This window comes from Pogona vitticeps, chromosome 6 (assembly GCF_051106095.1).
Source record: "Pogona vitticeps strain Pit_001003342236 chromosome 6, PviZW2.1, whole genome shotgun sequence".
Classification (NCBI taxonomy): domain Eukaryota; kingdom Metazoa; phylum Chordata; class Lepidosauria; order Squamata; family Agamidae; genus Pogona; species Pogona vitticeps.
In genome coordinates this window covers 20,138,414-20,162,758 of record NC_135788.1, presented here as the reverse complement: position 1 = coordinate 20,162,758, position 24,345 = coordinate 20,138,414, and the positions used below count along the sequence as shown (strand labels likewise).

Here is a 24,345-nt window from a genome sequence, read left to right as displayed (position 1 = left end):
CCCAGTTACTGCATTCCAATGGGCTAAAAACTCACCGTCCAGCGAAGATCCTCCATACGGCGGCCATTTTCGGTGCCTGTATAGTGAGGAATCTGTCCCTAAGCACAGCGGGGAACCATTTTGAGCACCCGGTGGCCATTTCGAAACCCCGATGATCAGCTGTTTTGATTGTCATAATGCAAAGAATCAGTTCCCGAAGCAGGGAACCGATCTTCGCAAAGCAAAAAAAAACCCATTTAGACCATCGTTTTGCGATAGCAATTGCGATCGCAAAAACATCGTCGTGAAGCAGATTCATCGTAATGTGGGGTAATCGTTAAGCGGGACACAACTGTATTTTCTTAGTCATAAGGTACAATTTGCTATAGGTGAAATACCCACGTGAAGTCTCCCATGGGCCCAGTATTGCCCAGATCCAGATCCTTTTTGTTTCTACATACATGCACACAATATTGCAGGTAGGCAGCCAATAGCTTCATAAGAATGAATAAGAGGCTCATATAGATTTCTTAACCACACCATTTCAGCCCTCCTACTTCACTTTATGCAAATAACTTGCACTCTTGAAATGTGTGAAGACAAGATGGAGGCAGATTATTGCTACCCAGCCAGTCTATAGAATGTTCAACTAAGAAGGCACAATACACTCATGGATACCAGAAGTGCTCCTATTGTCCACATCTCTTTTCCATGTACCTACCACAAGATGCACCACACTTAACCTTGGACGCAGGATGGATCAAAGCTTAGGAAAGCTACTTGGCTGCACTGGCTGGGAATATTGGGAGTTGTAGTACAAAAAGTCCTGAGACAGATGTGGCAGCAGGAAAGACTGTTCCACATAAGTACCTCTCCTGAAGAAGGGTGTTGGGACACTAAGCATCCCTTTTTGGCCACGAGGGCCCACTGTACCTAGGAAGCAGGGTGCCCTCACTGCTCCTGCACACTTGAGGTGCAGGCAGGATAGACCCATCCTGAACCTATTCTGAAGTAGTCAAATGGAGGCACTGTCACTGTCAAGGTTCTAATATCACGATCGTTACTGGGCCCATAAAGGCATGTACAGTATCTATTAGCAAAGCATGTATCTGTGACCAAAAGATAATAGGGTTCCTTGTATAGACGAAAAAAATAAAGTGATCTACAAGTGCCCCTCGTGCTAAAATCAATGTGAGACTACTTTGGAAAAATGGCCCTCAGCTGTCAATAATAAGAATAACAATATAAACAAGCAGCAACAACAATTCATGGATCACCTGACTTTGCAGTTCACTTTGTTGTTTCAGTCGAAGATTTTCAGGTGTGTCGGCCACGGTAGTAAAGGACTGCTTTGGGTAGTGTCTAGAACAAAACAAAACAAAAAGCATAAGGAAATTATTAACTGATCTGCGGGTTAGTATACTAGCATCATGTTATCAATCACACTTTAGCTTCATTGATCAAAGAACCATCTAGACATAAATTTTCTTGCTTGGCATCTAATAATCTTTAGGTTACAGGGAGGCAGGATTCTGTGCAACATCCTTAACAGAAACAGGGTATTAACAACACTAGATTCTGTTGCTCATTCACAGACTTCTTGGTCTCTTTTTCTTTAATAAACTAATCCTTCAGATCATGTTTCAATAGCACAGAGGGAAAAGGGGCTCTATATCTGTAAATTGGCAAGAGACTATGTACACATACTGTAAATGGCTTTGAAAACTGATGCTCCTAGTTCTCAATTTTGAACTAATTTCATTAACTACAGCCTAACCATTAGATCTTTCTTGATTAATGTGCGGGACCTGTCAAAATCAATTAACAAAAAAAGCCTAATTAATGTAGTCCTAGTATATACACATTGGATGTTACTGCAGGAGTTAAATCAGCCTGGTGAAATGGTTGAGACAATATTATTGGGGTTTGCATGAGCAAATTAAACTACTACAGGTATTTGCCTTCTGAGGACCCATCACCAAAAAAAGAAAAAGAAAAAGCAAGCTTGTTTGCAACTCAGAGAGCTGCAGAAGCCTCATGGTAGAATAATCAAATGCCCTTTACTTCTTAAAGAAGCTCTGTTTCTAAGTTCAGAGTTGCAATCTTATATAGCTTGGCACTGAATTAAGTATAATTTTAAAATAATTTCAGCAAGTACCTTTCATGCCTGGTGAAATGTAGATCAACAAGTTTTATAATCCTGATCACAAAACTTATTTTACATGCAATCTGAGACTCTACAGAGGTGTATACAAAAGGTTCACTGACATTCCACTTATCCAAAAGGTCAACCCTATTAATGTTAATTGTGTTAGCATATTGTCTTACATCATTGGAAAATAATTTTTAAAAAGGATGCACCCACAAAGGTAAGCAACCTGCACAATTATCTCTTGTTCCATTTGAATTATTACATTCCTGTCAGGTATTATTGTTCCAAATACAACTTTAAAAATTCAGTCATGCTGTTGTCACACAGCATCACACATTAATAGAGCTGCGAACTGTCAGCTTGTACTGACCCCCTCTCTCTTGCTAATTCTTTTCTGAATGACTTACATTAAAAATTGAAACATAATACTTTACCACACAGACTGTTTGTTGAGGCAAGAACCCTGCTGAAAATTTATTTATAAGCCTTCTCAGGATCTTAAGCCCCAGACGGAAAAAACGGAGAGTCAATTTGCTAATGTAAAGCTGTGTGACATTTAGGTGTCAAGACTATTTTTTTTTCTTTTAGCTTCCTCACATTTCCAATTAGTCATCACACATTTCCTGCAGCAAGCAAACAAATGCAATCTTTCTACATCAATATAAGTGTGATAGAGTATCCCCTATAGAATAATTGAAACATTATTTATTCCTGACAAAGGTGAAAGGCTTGTGCTGTTCCGTCCATATCGTTCCATTTTTAGAGTATAGCCTCATGACAAAATACAAAGAGGGAATGAGGAGGATGCATTTAACAATTGTCTTATATCTACTGAAAAGAGCTTATTCCAAACCCCAGTTATGGATAAAGAAAGGGATATAAGCATGTCTAGCAGTCCGAAGTGTGCTTCTAAATTTTTTCCAGGTAAGATCCATGTTCGTTGCTCATAAGGTTGATGTTCCAGCATTTTAACCTTATTTATTTACTATACTTTCAGATCATCCAGTAGCCAAAAATATCCGGGCAGCTTATAAATACACCACACCAAAAAAGGCCCATAAGATATGACATATGATCAAATAGACAAGCTGAAATCAGCAATCCAGAGTAAAAAAAAACAAAGGAAAAGCAGGTAAGATGAAAGAGAGAATGAAAAAACAAAGCAAACCACTAAAAGCTCTACAATTTTATTATTCAAAATGTTCTCTATAGACATGTGTTACTGCTGCAAAAGAGGTCAGACTAATGCATTCCTAACTCTGTGAAAATATGCATGTATCTAATTAGCATGGTTTGGGGAATTAAGACTCCAAGCTGAAATGAAAAGATAATCCATAGAGTTCTCTCCCAGCTTCTGTGAACTTCTGATAATTGTTTTATCAACATCATGTTCTAGGACACTTAAAGAAAGACAAGCAAGAGATGGAAGTATGTTGGAAATTGGGATATGGATGCTTTGCTGGTGATGAGACAGCAGCTCTCCACTTGAAATTTTGCAAACGGTTTACCCTTCTGAAGAAGGCAGCATTCTAGTCAAGCTTCTTCTGAAATAGTCTGAAAAAAGAGCCATGCTTGAAGATACGTAGGTTGTGAACTGAACAGATAAAAACTGGGACTAGATTACATGGATTAAAGCAAGGATGGACAAAGAGTGGTAGAATATACCAGATGGGCGGGATATAAATCAAATAAATAAATAAAATAAAATAAATCAAATAAAGTGCCTAATGCTGTACTGCAGCCAAAACTGTGCTCACGTCATGACCCGTGGTTCAATCCCAAGTAGCCGGTTCTAGGTTGACTCAACCTTCTATCCTTCCGAGGTTGGTAAAATGAGTACCCAGCTCGCTGGGGAGGCAACGTGTAGCCTGCATAATTAACTTGTAAACCGCCCAGAGAGTGCTTTAAGCGCTATAGGGTAGTATATAAACAGCACACTTTGCTTTTGCTTTGTGGGGGCCCTGTTGTTTTACTGGAACTCCTATTAGTCCTAACTAGCACTAGAATGCTGGGAGTTGTAGTCCAACAACATAGGGAGCAACACAGTTTACCCATTCCTGGCTTAAAGAATACAAGGGATCAGAGCTAATGATGAGTGGGGGGAACACATCTCATGTGCCATCAAATCAATTCTGACTTATGGCAACCCTTTTCAGTATTTCTGAGGTAGAGAATACCCAGAAGTGGTTTACCATTTCCTTCTTCTGGGGGCTTCTTGGGATTGTGCAGCTCATCCAAGGTCACACAAGTTGGCTCCTCCGGGGTGCACAATTGAGCTCAGAACCTCTGGCTTTGCAGCCAGATACAGTGGGGTCTTGACTTACGAATGGCCCGAGTTACGAACATTTTGACTTACGAACCGCTCTCATAGGAAAATATTGACTTGACTTACGTACTTAGATTTGAGTTAAGAACTGGAAAAAAAAACCACGTGGGAGGCAGGGAAAGTGCAAAATTTGAACTTTCACTTAACTGTTGGCCAGTGAAAAGGGTGCCTGTCTGCTTCCTCACTCCTCCCAGCGTTTAGAGAGTGGATTGGGAGACAGTCTTCAGACTGCCTGGTACTGTACTGCCTGGACTGTATTTTCCCTGCCTTCCCTGAACCTTTCTTGACCTAATAAAAAAAGAAACAAAACATCCCCCTGTAGTGGTCGAAGGCAGAATAGCAGCTTCCCATTAGTTTCTATGGACGGAAAAGAGCAGATACGGATCAAATGGTTTTCAATGCATTCCTATGGGAAATGCAGATTTGACCTGCGAACTTTTTGACTTGCAAACCGCCTTTCAATACGGATTAAGTTCGCAAGTCAAGACCCCACTGTACCTAACTCACTGAGCTATACTATTCATGTCAAATTCAGAGGCAAAATCCCTCTAAACATGTAAGTTGCATGTAGCCATCATGATGAATAGAAAGTCCTCCAGAACTGATTTGGAGTTTGCTTTGGCAAATGGAGCTGGGATATGTAGGAGAAAAGCAGGACTTTTAACTGGATGCAAAATACTTGGAACTGAGAACCTTGATGACCAAATTAGCAACATTGGCTTTGGAAGTGAGAAACTTGGAAAGTTTGGATTTTGCTAGATCCTGGACATAAAGTTCTCTTCAAAGTTTGAAATTCTCTTTCAAGTTCAAGCTGAGATACAGTTTCTGCTGTGCATTCTGTTCTTTGAAGTTCACCATTAGAACATATCTGATAGCAAATAAATAAATAAATAAAATGAGTTTTGAAACAGAAAAAAAAATCTATAGACTACGCTGAGCACATCATGTTAGAAGACAGGAAAGCAAAGAAATCATCAATTTGTGCTTAATTCAGCTACCTGAATCAAGGGATAGAAGTCTACAAAAGTAAATACAGTTTCTTTAAAATGTTAAACGTAAATGGTGCATTACAATGGTTTTTCTACAGTAATAGAATAAAGAAAAAACAGCAGAAAAAAGGCAGTAAAAAAAACATTCACAGAAAGAAAACAAAAGTGGGCACATTAAAAGCAGAGTGGTCATATCGACCAGATAGGCAGGATATAAATAGAATAAAATAAATAAAGCAGAGGTATGAAGATTGTAAATCTTCACTGAACAGTAGAACGGTTATTATTCTAGGAGCCTAGTGGCACTGTTTTTAAATTGCAGTACTGTAGTGAAGCCTGTGTTCCTGACCTGAGTTTGATCCGGGGTTGAAAAACTTTAGGTTAACTCAGCCTTCCAAGATTGGTAAACTGAGTACCCAGCTCACTGGGAGGGGGGCCATAAGCAGCCTGCACAATCAAATTATGCCCAGTGAGAGCTTTAAGAACTATGGGATGGTATATAAGCAGCACACTTTGCTTTATTCCTGTTTTTCACATCCATGTCATCTCACTGCTTATTAAAATAAGTATTTTTTTAACCTCACAGAATGAGGGATGGAGGAACCTTTCTAAAACAAATTTAAAATACAAGACACTAGTCAGGAAAAATGGTGGAGAGAGGTGATTGAGAGGCCAGTTGAAACAAGCCAGCAGGGTGATAATAGCAATAAGGAATAATTTCTCAGTCCCCTTTTTTGCCAGAGACCTTTTTCACTTTCCCACCAATATTATAATAGGAAAAGTACATATTAATATTATAATATTCCCACCAATATTATAATATGAAAAGTTTTCCGGTTTCTAAACTTCATACCAGCCTAAGACTACCAGTACAGAGACATTAATGTTCAAACACTCAAGACCCTCTGTCTCTAGCACTGCACTGGAATATTTGCTCTGCTGACGGCAATAGTGTGGTAGTGATTGAGCACTGGCGTGAAATAATGAGTTCTTTCATTCTAGTTAGCGTGCTAGAGAAAATTCTTCCACATGACTATATTCAGCTAAATCTTGGAAGCAAACCATTCATATCAGTAGTATTTCACTCTTTCCTGCAAGTCTGGGGAAAGCCAAAATCAATTTCTAGGGTGCTGTTCTCATTCCACTGATGGGTATGGCCAAAGGCGAAAAGGTGACATGAAAAATACATTAGCCTAAAGTCCTTACTAAGGGCCAAACTATGTATACATTACAGGTGCCCTGCCTTTAGGAATTGCTTAATTACCAAAAGCATCTGAATGTTACATTATAAGATTGTCTCACCTTGCATAATTTGCAAATTGGGTTGCTTTGTTTTGTAACTGGTCTTTAGGAAAAGAAAAGCAAGTGGTTACATTTTACATATAACTAGTTGCCCTGGGAAATGAAGGTTTAAATTTAAAAGTAATGTCATAAGTCATCTGAGGTTTACTTTTTTTTTTTTTTTTTGGTGCAACAAGCAATATTTTCTAGCTACTTTCAAAAGTTAATTTTAAAGGACATTTAAGGCCTTTTTAGAGGAATTTTTCATACCATTCTCTTGTAGATTCTAAGTGGGAAGAGACATATTCTGTTTAGCCTTTCGTATTTTCAAGGTTCAGCATCAAAATTAGCCAACATACAGTTGCAGGTGAGTTATGAAGGAGCAAAGCCATGTATATTGAGTAGAGAAAACAAGTTTATTTAGAAAACAGATGCAACCAAAAACAAAAGAAGGTTGAGTGAAGGAGGGAATCCAGTATGCATCTTATTCCATGCCACCTTCCAGGGTAAACCAACCAAAGCTTATGGACTTTCCAGACTTGCCCTACAGGAAGCCTATGTGCATATTCAAAGCCTTGGATGCCACCCAAGTCATTCCCTTACATGTGCCAGCGAGCTCATTGAGTTATGCAACCATTCTATTAAGTACACCTGCCTGCCTGCTGCCACTCTCATTTCTGCCCCCCAATATACAAACAACAACCAGACAATGGAATAACAAGGAAATAACATGACAAGGAATGGATGAAAGAAGCCGTGAACATGTATAATTGCGAACAAATATAAAAAGGGGAGGAGGCAAACAGCCAACTACAGTGGTTTTTGCATGGGATACCCCAGGGAAGGTGAAAAATATGCTCACCACTAGGCAGCAATTCAGTAGGCATACTATGATGCAAAGAGGCAAAGTTGAAGGTGTCTCCAGGATGAAGACAATCTTTGCAGGATGAAGCACCTTGCCAGATTTGGGCTTCACAGTTTCACCCCAAAGTTGTAGCCAGATGCGGGGCATTCCCTCTCCCTGGGAGGCCATCAGGTGCCTTACAGCAGCATCCTCCACCTCTAAAGCACTCCACAACCCATCACTCCCTTCAACAAGCCACTGAGTATGTGCATAAGTGGAGATGTTTTTCCCCCTGTGTTTTTCTAGTATGCTTGTAACAACATGAAGTTTTAGTAATGCACAATGCAATTAATTACTTTCATGGACCATGGTAACAATCATGATAACCTTGCTGCCACAAAGCGATGAATAATGCTACATGCTTCCTAAAAAAAAAACCCCAAGGTCTTGTTGAAAGCTTCCCTTCTCCAGTCATGATCCTGATAGAAATCTCCTTCTTCCCTATCCTGTTATAGCCTTAGAAAATAACTCCCACTGGCACTGAAAACTAATGGGACATGAAGCATTATGTGTACTTTAACCTTTAATTCTCACACAAGATGACGATCAAGGGGGCAATGCAAAAATAAATAAAAGGGTATTGAGGAGCAAGTTGGTCCTCCCTCACATAGTTTCTAAGTCTGGAGCACAGTTTTCTACTAAGTGTTCCTCTTTAAAACAAGTGCTGGGGTTTCTCCCCTGAATATAAAACAGCTCAGCTCCTTGCTGTGTTCAATACTGGCACCAAGAACAGCTTGCCAAAACAGTGGCAAAGTTGTTCGAAGGAGAAGCATGCAACCACAGGGTAATCTAGAAAAAACCTGCTCTAGAGAATGCCAGTCTTCAGGAAACTCGGTAGAGCTTTGGCTGACATTTCTAGATTGGCATTAATGGCAAACGTCCATTGAACTTTATTATCACAAAGCTTTTCAAAAGGTCACTTTACAACCTCCCAGCATCAGCCTGGGACTGGAAAGATGGAAGGATGCTCAAACATTAATAACTGGTGACAACAGTAGCTTTTTGATGAGTCTATAATTGCCAGCTACTAATACCCCATTTACATCCTACTCTATCCTGGGCCCTCAGAGCAGCTTGAAACAGTTTTTCTCTTTTAGTGATATCACCTTAATCCATAAGGGGCTCACAATCTTAAGTAATTACATGTTTCAGAGGACACAAGAGGTCTTAGGAAAAAAATTAAAATATCATTATGAAGATAATAAGATTCCTTGCAAGGTTTGTTATATTTGTATCACAACATGGCAAAGCCATGTGAGTAGTAACATTTTTAGAAGAAATAAATAGTTTGGCAACATGTATTGATATATCTGTACAGTATTTATCTGTGTCATGCCAAGTTGTGTATGCCCAAAAAGCAGAATATGGAGAAAGTAATGTGGAAAAAAGGGTGTGATAGAAGATGGAAATGCAAACCCCATATACCACGAACCACTATGAAATTTCATAGGCCTATTCACAGAGCAGAAAGACAAACAAGTGGGTCCTAGATAAAATCAAGCCAGAACTCTTTCTAGAAAAAAAAGTGTATTTTGAAACTAAGGTTGCAATGTTTTGGGCACATCATGAGAAGATGAGACTAGCTAGAAAAGACAATGATGCCGAGAAAAGCTTAAAGCAGCAGGGAAAGAAGAAGACCATATATTGAATGGATTGACGCAGCAATGGAGATCATGACCTTCAGTTTGCAGGATTTGAGAAGGACTGCTAATGATAAGACCTCATTCATAAGGTCACCATAAGTTGGAGGCAACTTGAGGGCACAGAGAAACAGCATTCACAAAGCAAAAAATTTACATTCCTAACAGAAACTCCAAAAAAAAGATTGCTGTGGTAAAGCAAAGGCAAGTCAGTGGTGGGGCACAGCCCTCCAAAAATTCAGATGTTGAAACCACAGGGCAGGACTGGCACAGAAGTTGTTATTGGAGGTCACATTTTAACACATAACGTTCTCTCTTGAGCTGTCTGTTTGCCCTGTAGTTTTCTTGTTTGGAAACTGCTTGGAGTTTTTCTTGCCCAAGGCTGAAATAAGACATGAGATCTCTCTTTTTTCCTCAAAATCAGATTCCCACACAAACAATAACCTGATCATACTTTTCACTATTGTCCATATTACACTATTTTCTTGACTTAGATGCTTGAACAGTCGTCTGGAGGAGGGAGGGAAGAAGACCTGCTCTGCCTATTGCTATTTCTACCATAGTGAGTTTGAAAATCTGACAAGGAGTGGAATAGGGAGATGTGTGACCTTGTCATACTTGGCCGTCTCATGATTCACTCTCCACAGTTCTCTCCCAGACTCATTCTAAAGCAGCTTGCTTTTCTGTTTTTCATATGAAATGCACATGAATCTTCTCGAAGGATTAGGAAAGAACAATTAGTGCTCAAAATTGAGCAGTAATGCAGAAATAAATTTGCTATGAGCCATTCTCCTCTTTTGTTTATGAAAAGAAATAAACTGAAATGGAGAAATCCTGTTTCAGAGACAGATAAGTCCTTATCATTGTTCCCTTCTATTTGTAGACTTGGTGACATGAAATAATGCACTTTAAGTTGGCAGAAACAGGAACTCAAGGCACACATTTTACCATATGCGTGCAAGCAAGCAAGCAAGGAAGCAAGGAAGCAAGCAAGCAAGGAAGCAAGCAAGGAAGCAAGCAAGGAAGGAAGCAAGGAAGGAAGGAAGGAAGGAAGGGACAAGCTGCTTCCTAGAATGCAGTTGCTTTAAACTGGCAACTCCCCACAAAGAAACTTTAGACTTCTACTTAGAGCAATGCTTAAAAGCAATGCTCTGGTACACTGTGTCCTCAAATGAATTAATCACACCAAATATAGAATTTCTCTGTGCCACTGTGGGCAAGAATAGATTTGTAGATCAGTACATGCCATATGCCTGGATATCTCAGTGGTTTAGGTATCTGGCTGAGGAGCCAGAGGTTTTGAGCTCAATTTGTCACTGGGCTTCCTGCGAGGCAAGCCAGCCTGTGTTGCCTTGGGCAAGCTGAACAGTCCTAGGGCACCCCTAGAAGAAGGGAAAAATAAACCACTTCTGAGTATTCTCTACCTGGAAACCCTGAAAAGGATTGCCATAAGCGAGGATTGACTTGACAGCAGACAGTTATTATTATTACATGCCATATATTGATTTACGCTCCCTCCAAGAGAGTTTCAAAGATCTAATACTGATGTGTTCAGCCGCATGTGTGCTGGGCTTTTTCAGCATTCCAGTTCAACTTTATCAGTTGCTTTTTTCCTATTTATATGAAACGATTTAACTCTAGCAGTACTCCTTTTAGATAATGCAGAAAAGCAGGTATTTCCCCTCATTATTCAATTTACAAGGTTTAAACACTCAGACCTTTGGAGCTGTACCATCCAAAAAGTTGAGGCTAACCATAAAGAAACAGGAATATCAGAGTCTTGCATAAACTAGTCCAAGATGTCAGTACTAAGGAGATGACAGAAACTAGTCATTGATATATTGAGCACCTTACCTCTGAGGTCCCTGGGATGTAGCGGTCCATAGCAAGTGAAGACACAAGAGCACCTCTTGCCACTCACATAAGACCTTTGGGTAGAGTGGGCGGCATATAAATTAAATAAAGAATAAAGAAAGAAAGAATAACTGTGCATTTACAAGGAGCACCATGCAAGCAGCTCCTCCAAGCGATGTACAAGATAACTTAATGGGAATGACGTCCCATCCAAAACAGGCTGTAACCCTAAATACAGATCAGATGGTCTAGCCTATCAATAGGATTTCTGCCTTCACTGAACTGAGCTTAAACAGCTCACCCATGTAGATGCTGAATAGAACAGAGGACAATATGAAAGTCCATGGAACCACATGGGCCACAAACAAAGGAAAAGAGCGGTGATTCTTTCCAAAGGGTCAAAAAGACTTGTGACCTCCTCCTACCACAAGTGATCCATCACATCTGGGTACTGAATGGCTTTCAACTGCTATGAAATAAAACAAAACAGGTTCTTGGTACAGCAGGAAACCTGAAAAGGCTTCCATGGTAAAAACCTATATGTATGTCCCCAAGTGTATACTGTATCAGTTCCTGAATGAGACCAATTAACACATAAAGATACCTTGCCATCATGTTTTTAAGGAATAATTATTTATGATAAAATACATTTTTATAACTCTCACCAACAAATTTTTCTCTAATTTTTTCACTAGTGCATCATGTCATATTTCATTTTTATCACCATTCTCTCCTCATCAAAGATACTAGGCTGGTTGCAAATTCAATATGCAGAAACAAAGCAAAAAAGTCCAATTGCTGAAGCTCCTCAAATTTTGTATATTGTTGCTGTTGTTTTTAGAGAAAATGCTTCACATTGAGTTACAAGAATTATCAGAAACTTTTCAAAAATTAAGTAGTTAAAACCAGATGTCATCTTAAGGGTATTTTTAGCCCAATAAATCTGTGGTTTGAAGGAGTTTTCTGCTAGCTAAGAAGGACCCAGTTTGAACTGAACATAAGTCATCTCATTATTAACATATAACTAGATTATGAATAAAGTAGGAGATAAAAGGAAATTCACTCCAAAGGGCTAAATGCTGAAGAGAAAGCATGCATTCTTGTGACCAACCCCCTGCTTCACAAACAGGGCTAACAAAACTAATCATTTCTGTACAGTTAAAATTTCATTTACATTTTATAAGCATGTAATATTTCAACCCCTTCCTATAAAATAGTCTAAGCATACAGTATTTGAGGTATATGTCGTTATTTTATCTCACACTATCAATATGCATTAAAGAACTCTAATGGCAAACTTCAGCCTCCAAAGCAGAAGCACTAATGCTTACAGTTTCAAATGTTCCCCTTCCAAAGTGCATTAAGCTGCACAAAGTACAAACCAAAGCTATCTTTCAACCAAAGATTTTATTCATGCATTCAGTGATACCTAATGCGTTTCACTCTGTAAATTTCCATTAAAGACGCAGATGATGACACACTTGCTGAAATCCACTAGTAAAGTGCAGTTAAAGTAGGCCCACTGAATCAGTGTAATTTACAGAGGAGCTGACTCACGAAATCCTCACTGGGCCCACTCTAGCTGCAATTTATGACTGGATTTCAGCCATTATGTAATATCTAATTCCCTCAAGAACACATATAAATAGTTAACACATTCAAATCAAAATAGTCAAGTGAGAGGAAGCACTTTAAATATACAAAGTAAACAACCTGTTTGAAGCTATCAAATCGAGAAAACCAGAATCCTCTCATCAACAAGAAGATAGAACAGTATCACAGACTGAGTTGGAAGGGGCCTATAAGGCCATCAAGTCCAACCCCCTGCTCAGTGCAGGAATCCTAACCAAAGAAGACCTGACAGATGATGAAAGTCAGTTCTGCATATATCTGTCCAGAAGAAGAGTGTATTATCTTCCCGTGTAGTAGTACTTTGTACCATTCAGATGTGTGTTTTAAGGAACAAAAAAGGAATTATTTTAAACTACTTTCCAGAAACAGGAAAGAGATACATCTTATAAATTCTAACCATGAAGATAACTAACAATGGGCCATGTTATGATAAATGCAACTAATAACTTTTGAAAAATAACTTACCAGATGCTGGAGCATAATACCTTCTGCAATCTATGTCCAACTAATAGGGCTTTCAAAATAAGTGAGATATTTAAGGAGCAATTTTACCAGTTCAATTCCCCAAGTGAGTTTCTGTGGCCAAATGGAGATTCAGACTCTATTCTCCAAAGTCCTAGTCCATCACTCTATCCACTACACCACACTGGGAACGTCCTATTTAGATTACTACAATTTACTGTACTGTACTTGGATTGCCTTTGAAAATAAGCTGGTGGAGATGATGGCTGCAAAAATACTATCTGGCATATGGTGTTGTAAACTCTAACACTGTACCATTTTCATTGGCTCCTGGCCCATTTCAAGTGCTACCCTGTTTCCCCGAAAACAAGACCTAACCTGAAAATAAGCCTTAGTTAAGTGAAACTCCAACTTCCACCATTGTGCAGCATTATGCAGCAATCAGAAGAAGATGACATGACTGTATTTGAATAAATGTAGATTCCCTCTCCCTAGATGTCGAGACAGATAAACGCATTGACAAAGCAGCTACCATGTTCTCTTGACTCACAAAGAGAGTATGGCTCAATAAGAAGCTGGCGGCATATACCAAGATCCAGGTCTATAGAGCCTGTGTCCTGAGCACACTCCTGTACTGCAGTGAGTCCTGGGCCCTTCATGCACGGCAGGAGAGGAAGCTGAACACGTTCCATGTGCGTTGCCTCCGACGCATTTTTGGTATCACGTGGCAAGACAAAGTTCCAAATTGAGTAGTCCTAGATTGAGCTGGAATTTGTAGCATGTATACATTACTGAAACAGCGACATCTACGTTGGCTCGGGCATGTTGTAAGAATGGCTGATGGTCGGATTCCAAAGGATCTCCTGTATGGAGAATTAGTGCAAGGAAATCGCCCCAGAGGGAGACCACAGCTGCGATACAAGGACATCTGCAAGTGGGATCTGAAGGCCTTAGGAATGGACCTCAACAGATGGGAAACTGACATCTGAGTGCTCAGCCTGGAGGCATGCGGTGCATCACGGCCTCTCCCAATTTGAAGAGACACTTGTCCAGCAGGCTGAGGCAAAGAGGCAGTTAGGAAAGCAGCAAAATCAGGGAGCTAGATGGGGTACAGACTGTATTTGTCCTCCGTGTGGAAGAGATTGTCACTCTCAAATTGGCCTTCTCGGCCACACTAGACACTGTTCCAAGTCCTCCATGCAGAGCACAATACCATAGTCTCTCGAGACTGAAGGATGCATATGATGATGATGAGATTGTTGTACATGAGGAAAAAATCCCCTGAAAATAAACCCTACTGCATTTTGGGGGCAACAATTAATATAAGACCCCATAGCAGGGATGTTGACAAGTCTTTGGGTCACAGTCTCAAGTCCAAGTCCCACGTCCCTATTGGAAAGCTTTTAAACTTTTTTGTAAATTGACAATCTTTGAAGTTCCATCTCCTCCTCCCAGCCAGCCCCTTTTTTTTCTTTCCTTCCTCTTTTAGCCCTCCGGAGGAGCCCAAAGGAGCCCCACACTAAGGGGGCCAATGAGGAGCCGGAGGAAGAAGGTGGGCCTTTCGCCCACAAAGCTCTTGTGCAGCTTTGTCGTTAGCACAGTTAGAAAAAGTCAGAAAGTCCGAAGTCACTCTGGCCTCTACATTTTTTTGCCTGGCAAGGGAATGCTAAGAGGAGCAAAACAGTGCACGCTAGGAAACATGTGAGGGGCATGCTGGGAAATGTAGGCTGAGGAGGCCTGACAGTGAAGAATGGGGGTGGGAAGAACAAGGCAGGAGGGACCACCTGGAAACAAATATATAAGGGGAGTGAGTTTGAATTTTTGTTTGAGGGCCAAGACCCTGAGGAAAAAATAGGTTGGCCAGTGGACTCCATTAAAATAATATTTCTCTATTAAAGCAATAGACAACACACACAACAACAACAACCACATGAAAACAAGACTTGGCAAAATGGCTCGAAGTCATGAGTCAAGTCCTAGTCTTTAAAAAAAATAATAAAACCAGAGACATGTCTGAATCGAGTCACCGGTGCAACTTAAGTCCAACTTGACAGCAGGTTATGACTTAAGAGTCCCCATCCATGCCTCATAGCAAGCTTCGAAGTTCTAAATGTCCTCGCCAGCATAGAAGAAATTGGACATTCCAGTCTAAAAAGTAAACAACAAAACGTATGTCTAGCAGGGTGAATGATCTGACAAGCCTATATCTTTCCATTTAGAGTTGCACAGATCACCAACCCCAGAGCAAGAGCCACTGTCTTTTGTTTTTGCATAAAATATTAATACAATCCTTCAACATCAGGGGAGGCAAAATGCAGTCTAGGGGCGGCATGCAATTCCCCCCAAGGGCATTTTCTGGCCCCAAGCATTTTAGTCCACAGCACCCACATACATACACTTAGAAAGTGTCTAGGGGCCTTTAGGAGATGTGGGGGCACTTGTGCCATATTTTGAGGAGCTACCTATCCTGCTTCCTCCCCCAATATTTTTAATTTTTAAAAATCTGGCCACTAGAGGGTGCAAAAGGACTTTTTCCAGGTTTTTAAAGTTATTAAGTTAAACCATTTTTTCAGTAAACTAAAACATAGTATAGGGACCTTTACAAAAATAAATAAATTGAAACATTAAATAGGTAAATTAGCATATTTGATCCTACCTCCACCCCACTACCCCTAGCCCCTCAAGGGTATGGCCCTTAGGCTGCCAGCAAATTTGAAAAATGGCTCTCAGCCTCACTGAGCTTGCTTACCCCATTCTACATTTAAATAATTAGGTTTTGGAAAGAACAATTTAGTCTTCCACTTTTTTTACAGTCTACTGCATGGATGGATGTACTAGGTAGAGTTTTAACGATGAAAATATTACTCAGTGGTACTATAATAGGCGGGGTATAAATAAATAAATAAATAAATAAATAAATAAATAAATAACGTGAAAAACATGGTAACAGAACAGTTTTGCCTACAATTGCAGCAAACTCCAAAGGGGTTCCCTTTGTTGCCCCTTTAGCAATAGTGCAAACTGCTCCTGAATAACACTGATTCAGCAGTTCATCATAGATGACCAACAATGTTTTGGTCCATTAATTTTTCACAATGGTCAAAAGCCAACTCTAGTTTACATGGCTCACTACTACTCATTCATTGAACAAGTCACTGAGAGGAGTAGTAATATTGCCAATAAAAGAAGACAAGAAACACCTGGATGGATCTTCAAGGTTTCTGAAAAAAGCAAGAATGCACCAAGAGTAGGAAAAAGGAAGAAAACTATTTACAGCACTCTTAAGCAGAAACAACTACATTTTCTGCCTCTTCCCACTGTTGCAAAACACAGCACCCTCTTAAGATAATTCCTGAGAAAGAACTATGCAAGATATGTTTGGCTCATTAAAGCACTCCTTAACACACCTGGAGACTTTTTTTTAACTCTTGCGGGCCAGTTGCCAGGTTGATGTCTCTAGCTGGCTGAATTTGAAGCTGGTCAGACCGCAGTTTAGGAGACATACTATCTATGTGGTTCTCATTTGGACAAGAGAGTCAACAAGAGACTTTGGGCTTAAAACTCCCTCAGTCTGACCAGGTGACAGGGTTACCATGAAGATGTAAGTGGAAAAGGGGGAAGCTATATGCACTGACCTGAGCTCACTGGAGGAAAGGCAGATTATACATATGTATAATGAAGTAACATCCCTGAGCCACATCATCCATATGCATAAAGCAAAGCATCAATCTATTGAGGGCAGCCCCATATCACAACTTCACATCCTGTTGTGTAACCATGACAGCATATATGATTTGTTAACTCTTCCACAACTGAGGTGAACCTGTGGAGATGCCTCTGCTGAAACAACTTTATTTGGCGATAGCATCTATGGGAACTGCTCTCATACCATATTCCCTGAACAAATCCTTAATCGACAACACAGCATAAAGACAAACTCAGCTGCATCCACGCACTGGCATCAGCCACAGACAGAAGTAAGCTTTCACTATTGGTTATGCTCCAAAGTCCATAAGACTCTGCCTTTTGATTCACTTGAGGCTTAAACCATACAGGCGAACCTAGCAGAATGAAATAAAATTAAATTAAAAACTGGATTTCGTTGCATTTTTTTTAAAAAAATTGAAAGGTTGATCATCCTTAAGAGCAGACTACTCTTTTCAAATTTTAGTTCTTTGTGAAGCTATACTGCTCTGTTCTTCCAGATGTTATTGCAAGCAGAAGAAATCTATATGATGCAATTCTACAAAAGATTACATGCATGTACTTCATCAAATAAGACATGGCATCTGAAAAGAATGTCTTTCTTCCCTGTCCAGATGCCAGTTTGGATGCTATTCAAAAGATAAATAAAGAATATGCAAAAATTTGAGATAGTGATGGAAGAACTAGAAAAATACCACAAAATGCCAATTGCCAAACTACAATTCAATTGTATTTGTTGAAAATTGGACAAAAACAAACACTAGCAGAGTGAAAATTCCTGCTGCTATAGTTGCACTGTATTACACTGTTCCACAATTGAGTGTGCAAATGCATGTGCAGTTATAGAGCCACCTGTACAACCAGGTGTGCAATGTTATGCAACTACTCACGCAGTAACAACTGTACTGGATACTACACTTACACTAAATCTGAAAATGTGCAACTGCCAATGACACAAACCATGGATCTGTGGCATCTTTGGATGCAGACCCAAAAAGAGCCAAACAAAAAAAAGCAGAGGTATGGAATGATGCCGTAGTTAAAGTAACTGTATTTTTCTCTGTATAAAATACTACTTTTTCCTAAAATCATTACACTAAAAATTGAGGGGCATCTTTTACACGGAAGTAAGCTGAGAACAAAATGGCCCGTACCTTGCCTCTGTAAAAAGGCTTCCTACAGTCAGGAGACTTAGCTTCCTCTAATCATGAGCCTTATGGAACTGACATCAGCTGATACTGAACACACCTCATTGAAGGTGGAGCCTCCAGGCTCAGATGCAACAGGGACTTGTAATGTCTCAGCGTTTTGAGCCCAGAGGCTGAATACTCAAAGCTACATTTTCTTAATTCTGGGGTTAGAAAAGTGGAGGGGGGCATCTTATAAAAGGGGGCATCTTATAAATGGAAAAATATGGTAAATAATTTGTGTAAACCTGCCTCTTGAACTTTGAACTCAGTTGCACTGAGTCCAAAGTGCACTGTTAATCCTTGCCAGTATTACAGCCATTACAGGAGATGTAAAAAGATACTTAGAAATTACTCCCAATTGTTCCAGTTTGAAGACATAACCTCCACCAGAACTGAAATTCATTTGAGAACTCACATCCCACCTACCTTTGTTTCTTTGTCATAAATCAACCTAAATAATACTGTTACAGTATATTAGAATAAGGGTAATTGCATTCTGTAAAATATTTTGTAAAGCAGTTTTATCTATCAATAAACATTTCCTTTGGTAACCAATGACTCTCTCACAATTCACTGATTAATAAAGAACATGTGCATATTAGATGGGACTTCACCCAGTCTTGATCTCTTGGAGATGCCAGCCCTATACTATTTTCTACTGCAAGAACCTAAGTTTACATGCTTTTTCACTTTTAAAAGCCTGCTGAGAGTCCTACTGATATGACTAATAAATCAGCCACAAAAGCTCTCTATTTTATATTCTTAAAATGTTATCAGCTCTGATGAGTATTCTGTTTCCATAGTGATTACTTTACATTTCAATGGTTCTTGCTATGAATCAAAGATGGGGGGAAACTTTTAACAGAGGCAGTGATGTGACAAACAGGTAGGATTTTAAGAAGGCCTACTATCTACACAGATAAATTAAAACAGTCAGGAAACAACTGAGAAAAAAGGTATTTTGCAAAACCTCAAATTGCCATTTCCACCACTGGCCCTTTTAACAGGATTGAAATCTGTCAGATTAAAATCTGACAGATTTTACTTTCTTGGGCTCCATGATCACTGCAGATGGTGACAGCAGCCACGAAATTAAAAGACACCTGCTTCTTGGGAGGAAAGCAATGAGAAACCTCAACAGCATCTTAAAAAGCAGAGACATCACCTTGCTAACAAAGTCCGCATAGTGAAAGCTATGGTTTTTCCTGTAGTGATGTATGGAAGTGAGAGCTGGACCATAAAGAAAGCTGACCGCCAAAGAACTGATGCTTTTGAATTGTGGTGCTATAGGAAGCTCTTGAGAGTCCCCTGGACTGCAAGGAGAACAAACCTATCCATTCTGAAGGAAATCAACTGTGAATGCTCGCTGGAAGGACAGATCCTGAAGCAGAGGCTCCCAATATTTTGGCCATCTCATGAGAAGAGAAGACTAATTGGAAAAGACTCTGATGTTAGAAAAGTGTAAAGGCAAGAGGAGAAGGGGACAACAGAAGATGAGATGGTTGGACAGTGTCATCAAAGCTACCAACATGAATTTGACCAAACTCCGGGAGGCAGTGAAAGACAGGAGGGCCTGGCGTGCTCTGGTCCATGGGGTCACGAAGAGTCGGACATGACTAAATGACGAAACAACAACAAAATCTGTCAGAATGATCTTCCTTCTGTTCCTCCTCTTCTAACAGAGATGGACATCATAATGGCTATACTGATTTGGAAGTCCCCAGGTGATCACATTTGGCACATACCATGAAAAATCTGAACTAGTGGTTCATTTCTTGTTGTTGCATTGTGTCAAGTTGCCTCCAATTTACAGCAAATGAGCGAGCTCCATAAAGGAAGTCAACTGTCTTCCTCAGCAAAATTATAAACTCAAGGCTGTGACTTCCTTTATAAAGCCATTCCTCCTGCCATCAACTTTTCCTAGTACTATTGTCTTTTCCAGTGAGTCTTGCCTTCTCAATATGTGCCCAAAGCAAGACATCCTCAGATTTGTTGTTTTCATTTCTAGAGAGTATTCATGAGTGACTTGCTCTAAGAGTCACTTGTTTGTCTTTCTGGCAAACCACAGTATTTGCAAAGCTCTCCTTGAGCACCATATTTCAAACAAACCTATTTTTTTCCTGTCAGCTTTTACACTCATATGTGATAACTGGAACACAAGAGTATGAATGATTTTGGCCTTGGTCTCCAGTGATACATTGTTGACAATTTTTTCTAGTTCCTTCATTGTTGCCCTTTCAAGTCTCAGTCTTCTGGTTTCTCAGGTGCAATTTCCATTTGGATTGGCGATTGAACCAAGGTATACAAAATGTTTAACAATGTCAGTTTCTTCATTGTTAACATATAACTTGTGTCTACTGTACATCAAGAGAAGAGCAGACCAAGTCCGTTTCTTTCAGGCAGTTCCCACCTTTATACATATCCTCTAGAAACAAGGAACAGGTAAACCAAAAAGTTACTTACTCCAGCCATTATATGACTTTAGGCAAAAAGAGATCCTGTAAAAGACACTTCCATGTTTCACCTCCAGATTTAAAGGAGCGAGCAGGCATCAATAGAAAGGCCTGGGATTCAGCAGGCAGCATTCTGTCACAAAGTAACATGGCCAAGATACATAACCAAGAATGATGTGAGGATTGATTCTCTGTCGATGTGGCCCCAGGAACAGGACTTGAGAATGTTGTTTCTTTGGCTTTCTAGAAGGTTCAGGGAATTTGAAATGTTACAATCCAAAAGAGTACCCTTTCCAAGTTCTTGGCAAGAAGCACATTTACTCCCCACTATACAATGGTGTCCCTGAGCACACCTTTTTTGAACAGAAGCTAACAGTAATCAGTCAGTTACTTATGGAAGAAAGTTGCTTGTGAGACTGATTCTTTCGAGTGCTCTTTGCTCTCCATTCTTCCACACCAGTGGCCCATGACTCATTGAGAGGGAATCTACAGGAGGGCACTGTGGGTCTACATGCAGATAGATCCAACCCTTCCAGGGGGATTGTTACAGTACAGAAGAACCCACTTTCTATAGGTGCATGCATACGCTATATCAGCCACTTGGAGATGAGAGTATTTGTATTCATTTATGAATATGAATATCCCCGTACAGGTGGAATTGATTTTGCGCAGAACCTTCCTATCACGCCATTCTCTGCAATGGATTAGCCACTCTGTGACCTAGCAAATAGGAAAGCTCTGCAAAGCTGGCAGCAGCAGCGAAATCATGAGACCCTCATTATTTCCACTTGTACGGGGATATCTGTACAGTATTTCTATACAAATACCCCCATCTCTAGTCACAATACCTACCATTTTGCTGCTGACCAACACTATACTTTAAAATAAACAATACTATTTTGGTGCTTTCTTTTGAAGACTGGGTCAAGTCTGCCAGGCCTACAAAACAAGGTGTGGTAATTCAAATGGACAAGTCATCATTACTCCAAAATGTAATTAGTTATAGGTAATTATGTTAATTCTAAGCTGTGGCCTGAAGCCAGGCAAGTCTACAAGCAGATCAGTGCCTGAGGAAAGTTGTTCTGAAAGAGGGCCAGTACAAGGTCAGCAGCTTTATAAAGAGAATTTCAGTACGTTTGCTCCAGGACACCCAGTATGGTGTAGTGGACTGAGTGACGAATTAGGACTCAGGAGTCCTGGGTTCAAATCCCCGCTCGGCCATGGAAGCTCAAAAGGGAGGTGGTGCAACTGGTAAAACCAATCAATAATTGCTTCAGTTACCTTGAAAGCCCTATTAGGTCACTATCAGTTAGTTCCGACGTAACGGCAGACATGTTTGCTCCTTGGAGCATCTTACCTCTATAAGGCCTGATAGATACAATCCTGCTGTTTTTGAAGAAAGGTGCTCAGGTACAGCAAAGAACAGACTAACAGCTTCTCTCTCAAAGCTTGGAAAAGTTACCTTTTTGACTACAATTCTTAGAATGCCTCAACCATCTTTCTGGAAGTCGCATTCCTACACTGCAATTGCAATTATCTTACAGTTCTTAGTACTTGCTGAAAATGCAAAGAGAAGCAGCTCATGTTTAGAGTTCAGTTATTTCACATGTCACAGACATAATCAAGCCAATAGAATTTTTTTCAGATTAAATTAGTTAGAACAACTCTTTATAGCTGCAAGGAGAGATTCAGTTAAAATTGTGTATTGCACATGGAAAATCTAATCACCTGCAATCTGTTTAAGAAATTTCTCATATTGTCCTTATTTTAGAGCAAAATGACAAATCTGTCATCTTCATATCAATACCTTATTTTATTGCAATGCACAGGAAAACCTTTAAATGAATGCCTCAAACTTCTGCCTATAGACATTTCATTGTTATTACCAAAATAATATCCTGAGCATGGCAAAAATGAAGTCATTGTTAAAATGGGGGAGGGGGGACGACTAATTATTTCCTCTTGACCAAGTCTATATAAAAAGAAACATTACTGTGCTGCTTTGCAGGGAGATGGTAAAGTGCTATGCAATGATAAACAACTGTAACCTTTCCTCCTGGAAGGGAGTTTCCTCTCAGCAAAACAATTTAGGTCACAGGCCACAATAATGGCATTGACTCAAAGGACAATCTATTTATTTTTAAAACAAGGTTTTCCAGTCTGGTCTTTTCAAACTTAATTACTTTAAAAATAAAGCTGAAGGGATGATTTTTTTTCAAGAAGCTCCCTGTTTTAATAATAATAATAATAATAATAATAATAATAATAATAATAATAATAATAATAATAATAATAATAATAATAATAATAATAATAATAATAATAATAATAATAATAATAATAATAGTTAACATGTTTTGTTATTTTAAAGCAGGCTGGTTCTGCCTTTCAACCTTTAATTTATAAAGGTACTAACTCCATGGCATGCTAAGAATGGTAAGGAGGGGTAAAGAATATCAGCATTCCCCCCTCCCAAATCCTTTGTGGCATGATTTCTTAACCAGAAAGAAGGCTTCAGCAAAAAGAACTGCTGAGAGATGCTCAAGTTCTTCCTGACCTCCTCCAGGTCCCTGTTTCTTCGCATGAGACAGTAGAGTCGTATGTCATTTGTTATCAGAAAGTATCAACTGATGCTGCAGAAGACCAATGTGTGGGGGAAGGGAATGTGGGTGAAAAAAATACCTTTCCTCTTCCTAAGCTTTTCAGTTCTTTACTTGGGGGACAAGATGTTTCTCCTCCCCTCTATTTTAAGGAACCTGCATGGAGACATGTAGCTGCCAATTGGGTGCTGGTACACTTATGTATCATTCTCTTATTATTCTACATGCCTGTGACTTGAAACTGAAATTTGCCACTGCATTGAAAAGCATTGTTTTTAAAATTGATGATGTGGCAGCTTTAGCTGGCTGAATAGCTCGGTGAGTTGAAGTCCAGGAGCCAGAATTTGATTCCCCGTTGTGCCTCCTAAGAGAAAAGCCAGCCTATATGGCATTGGGTGATCTGCACAGTCTCAGAGTGTCTCTGGAAGAAGGGATTTGTAAACCATTTCTGAGTATTTGATATCTAGGAAACTCTGGCAGGGGTCACTGTAAGTCCCAATAAACTTGACAGCAAAGCACATAATAATGTACACTTTGCTTTTTATGCCAGGGGTAAGCAAATACCCTTTTGGCCAACCAGATATTTTGGACTTCAACACTCAGAAGCTGGGTCCAGCATGGACAATGGTGAGCGATTATGGGAGAGAAAGTCCAATAGCTGGACCATCAAAGATTCCTCAACCACCACCCCCAGCATTCTGGCAACTGACTGAAGGGAGAGGGTTGCACTTTTTATTTTACCCTATGGTGTTCTAAAATTGTGTTGGTCTGATTCTGTTATTCTTTTTAACAAAATTGTCTGTTTAATTGTTTTCCCATATTACATCTTACAGGCTAAAATCCAGTCATAAGTGCAACTACAGTAAGCCCAGTGAATCAGTGGGAATTGGGTAAGTTAACTCTTCTGTAAGTTCCATTAATTCAATGGGCCTGCTCTAATTGTGACCTACTACTGGATTTCAGCCAGTGAAGTTTAAGTTTTAGAAGAGGTAGCCATATTAGTTTGTGCAAGCATTACAGGTAATTTCCCACAAAATCTCACTTTAAAATATAACAGTCTTTAAGGTGCCACGCTTTTGGTGTTTTCGTCTGTTATTTTATTATATATTTTTCTCTTTTTTTCGCCAATAATGTATTTTAAGTTGCATCTCTTTAAAAAAAAGATACCAGTTCTGGAA

The 24,345-nt window shown here is 39.6% G+C and overlaps 1 protein-coding gene across 6 annotated transcripts in view; it reads right to left on the bottom strand.

The window, feature by feature from the left end:
• NEBL (nebulette) overlaps positions 1–24,345 on the bottom strand; it is a 167,921-nt gene that overhangs the window by 110,081 nt on the left and 33,495 nt on the right. For all 6 annotated transcript variants that reach the window (XM_073003076.2, XM_073003078.2, XM_078378655.1 and 3 more), the window contains exon 3: positions 1,257–1,341. In XM_073003076.2, coding sequence (XP_072859177.1) covers positions 1,257–1,341 — 85 coding nt within the window. The remainder of the gene's footprint in view (positions 1–1,256; positions 1,342–24,345) is intronic.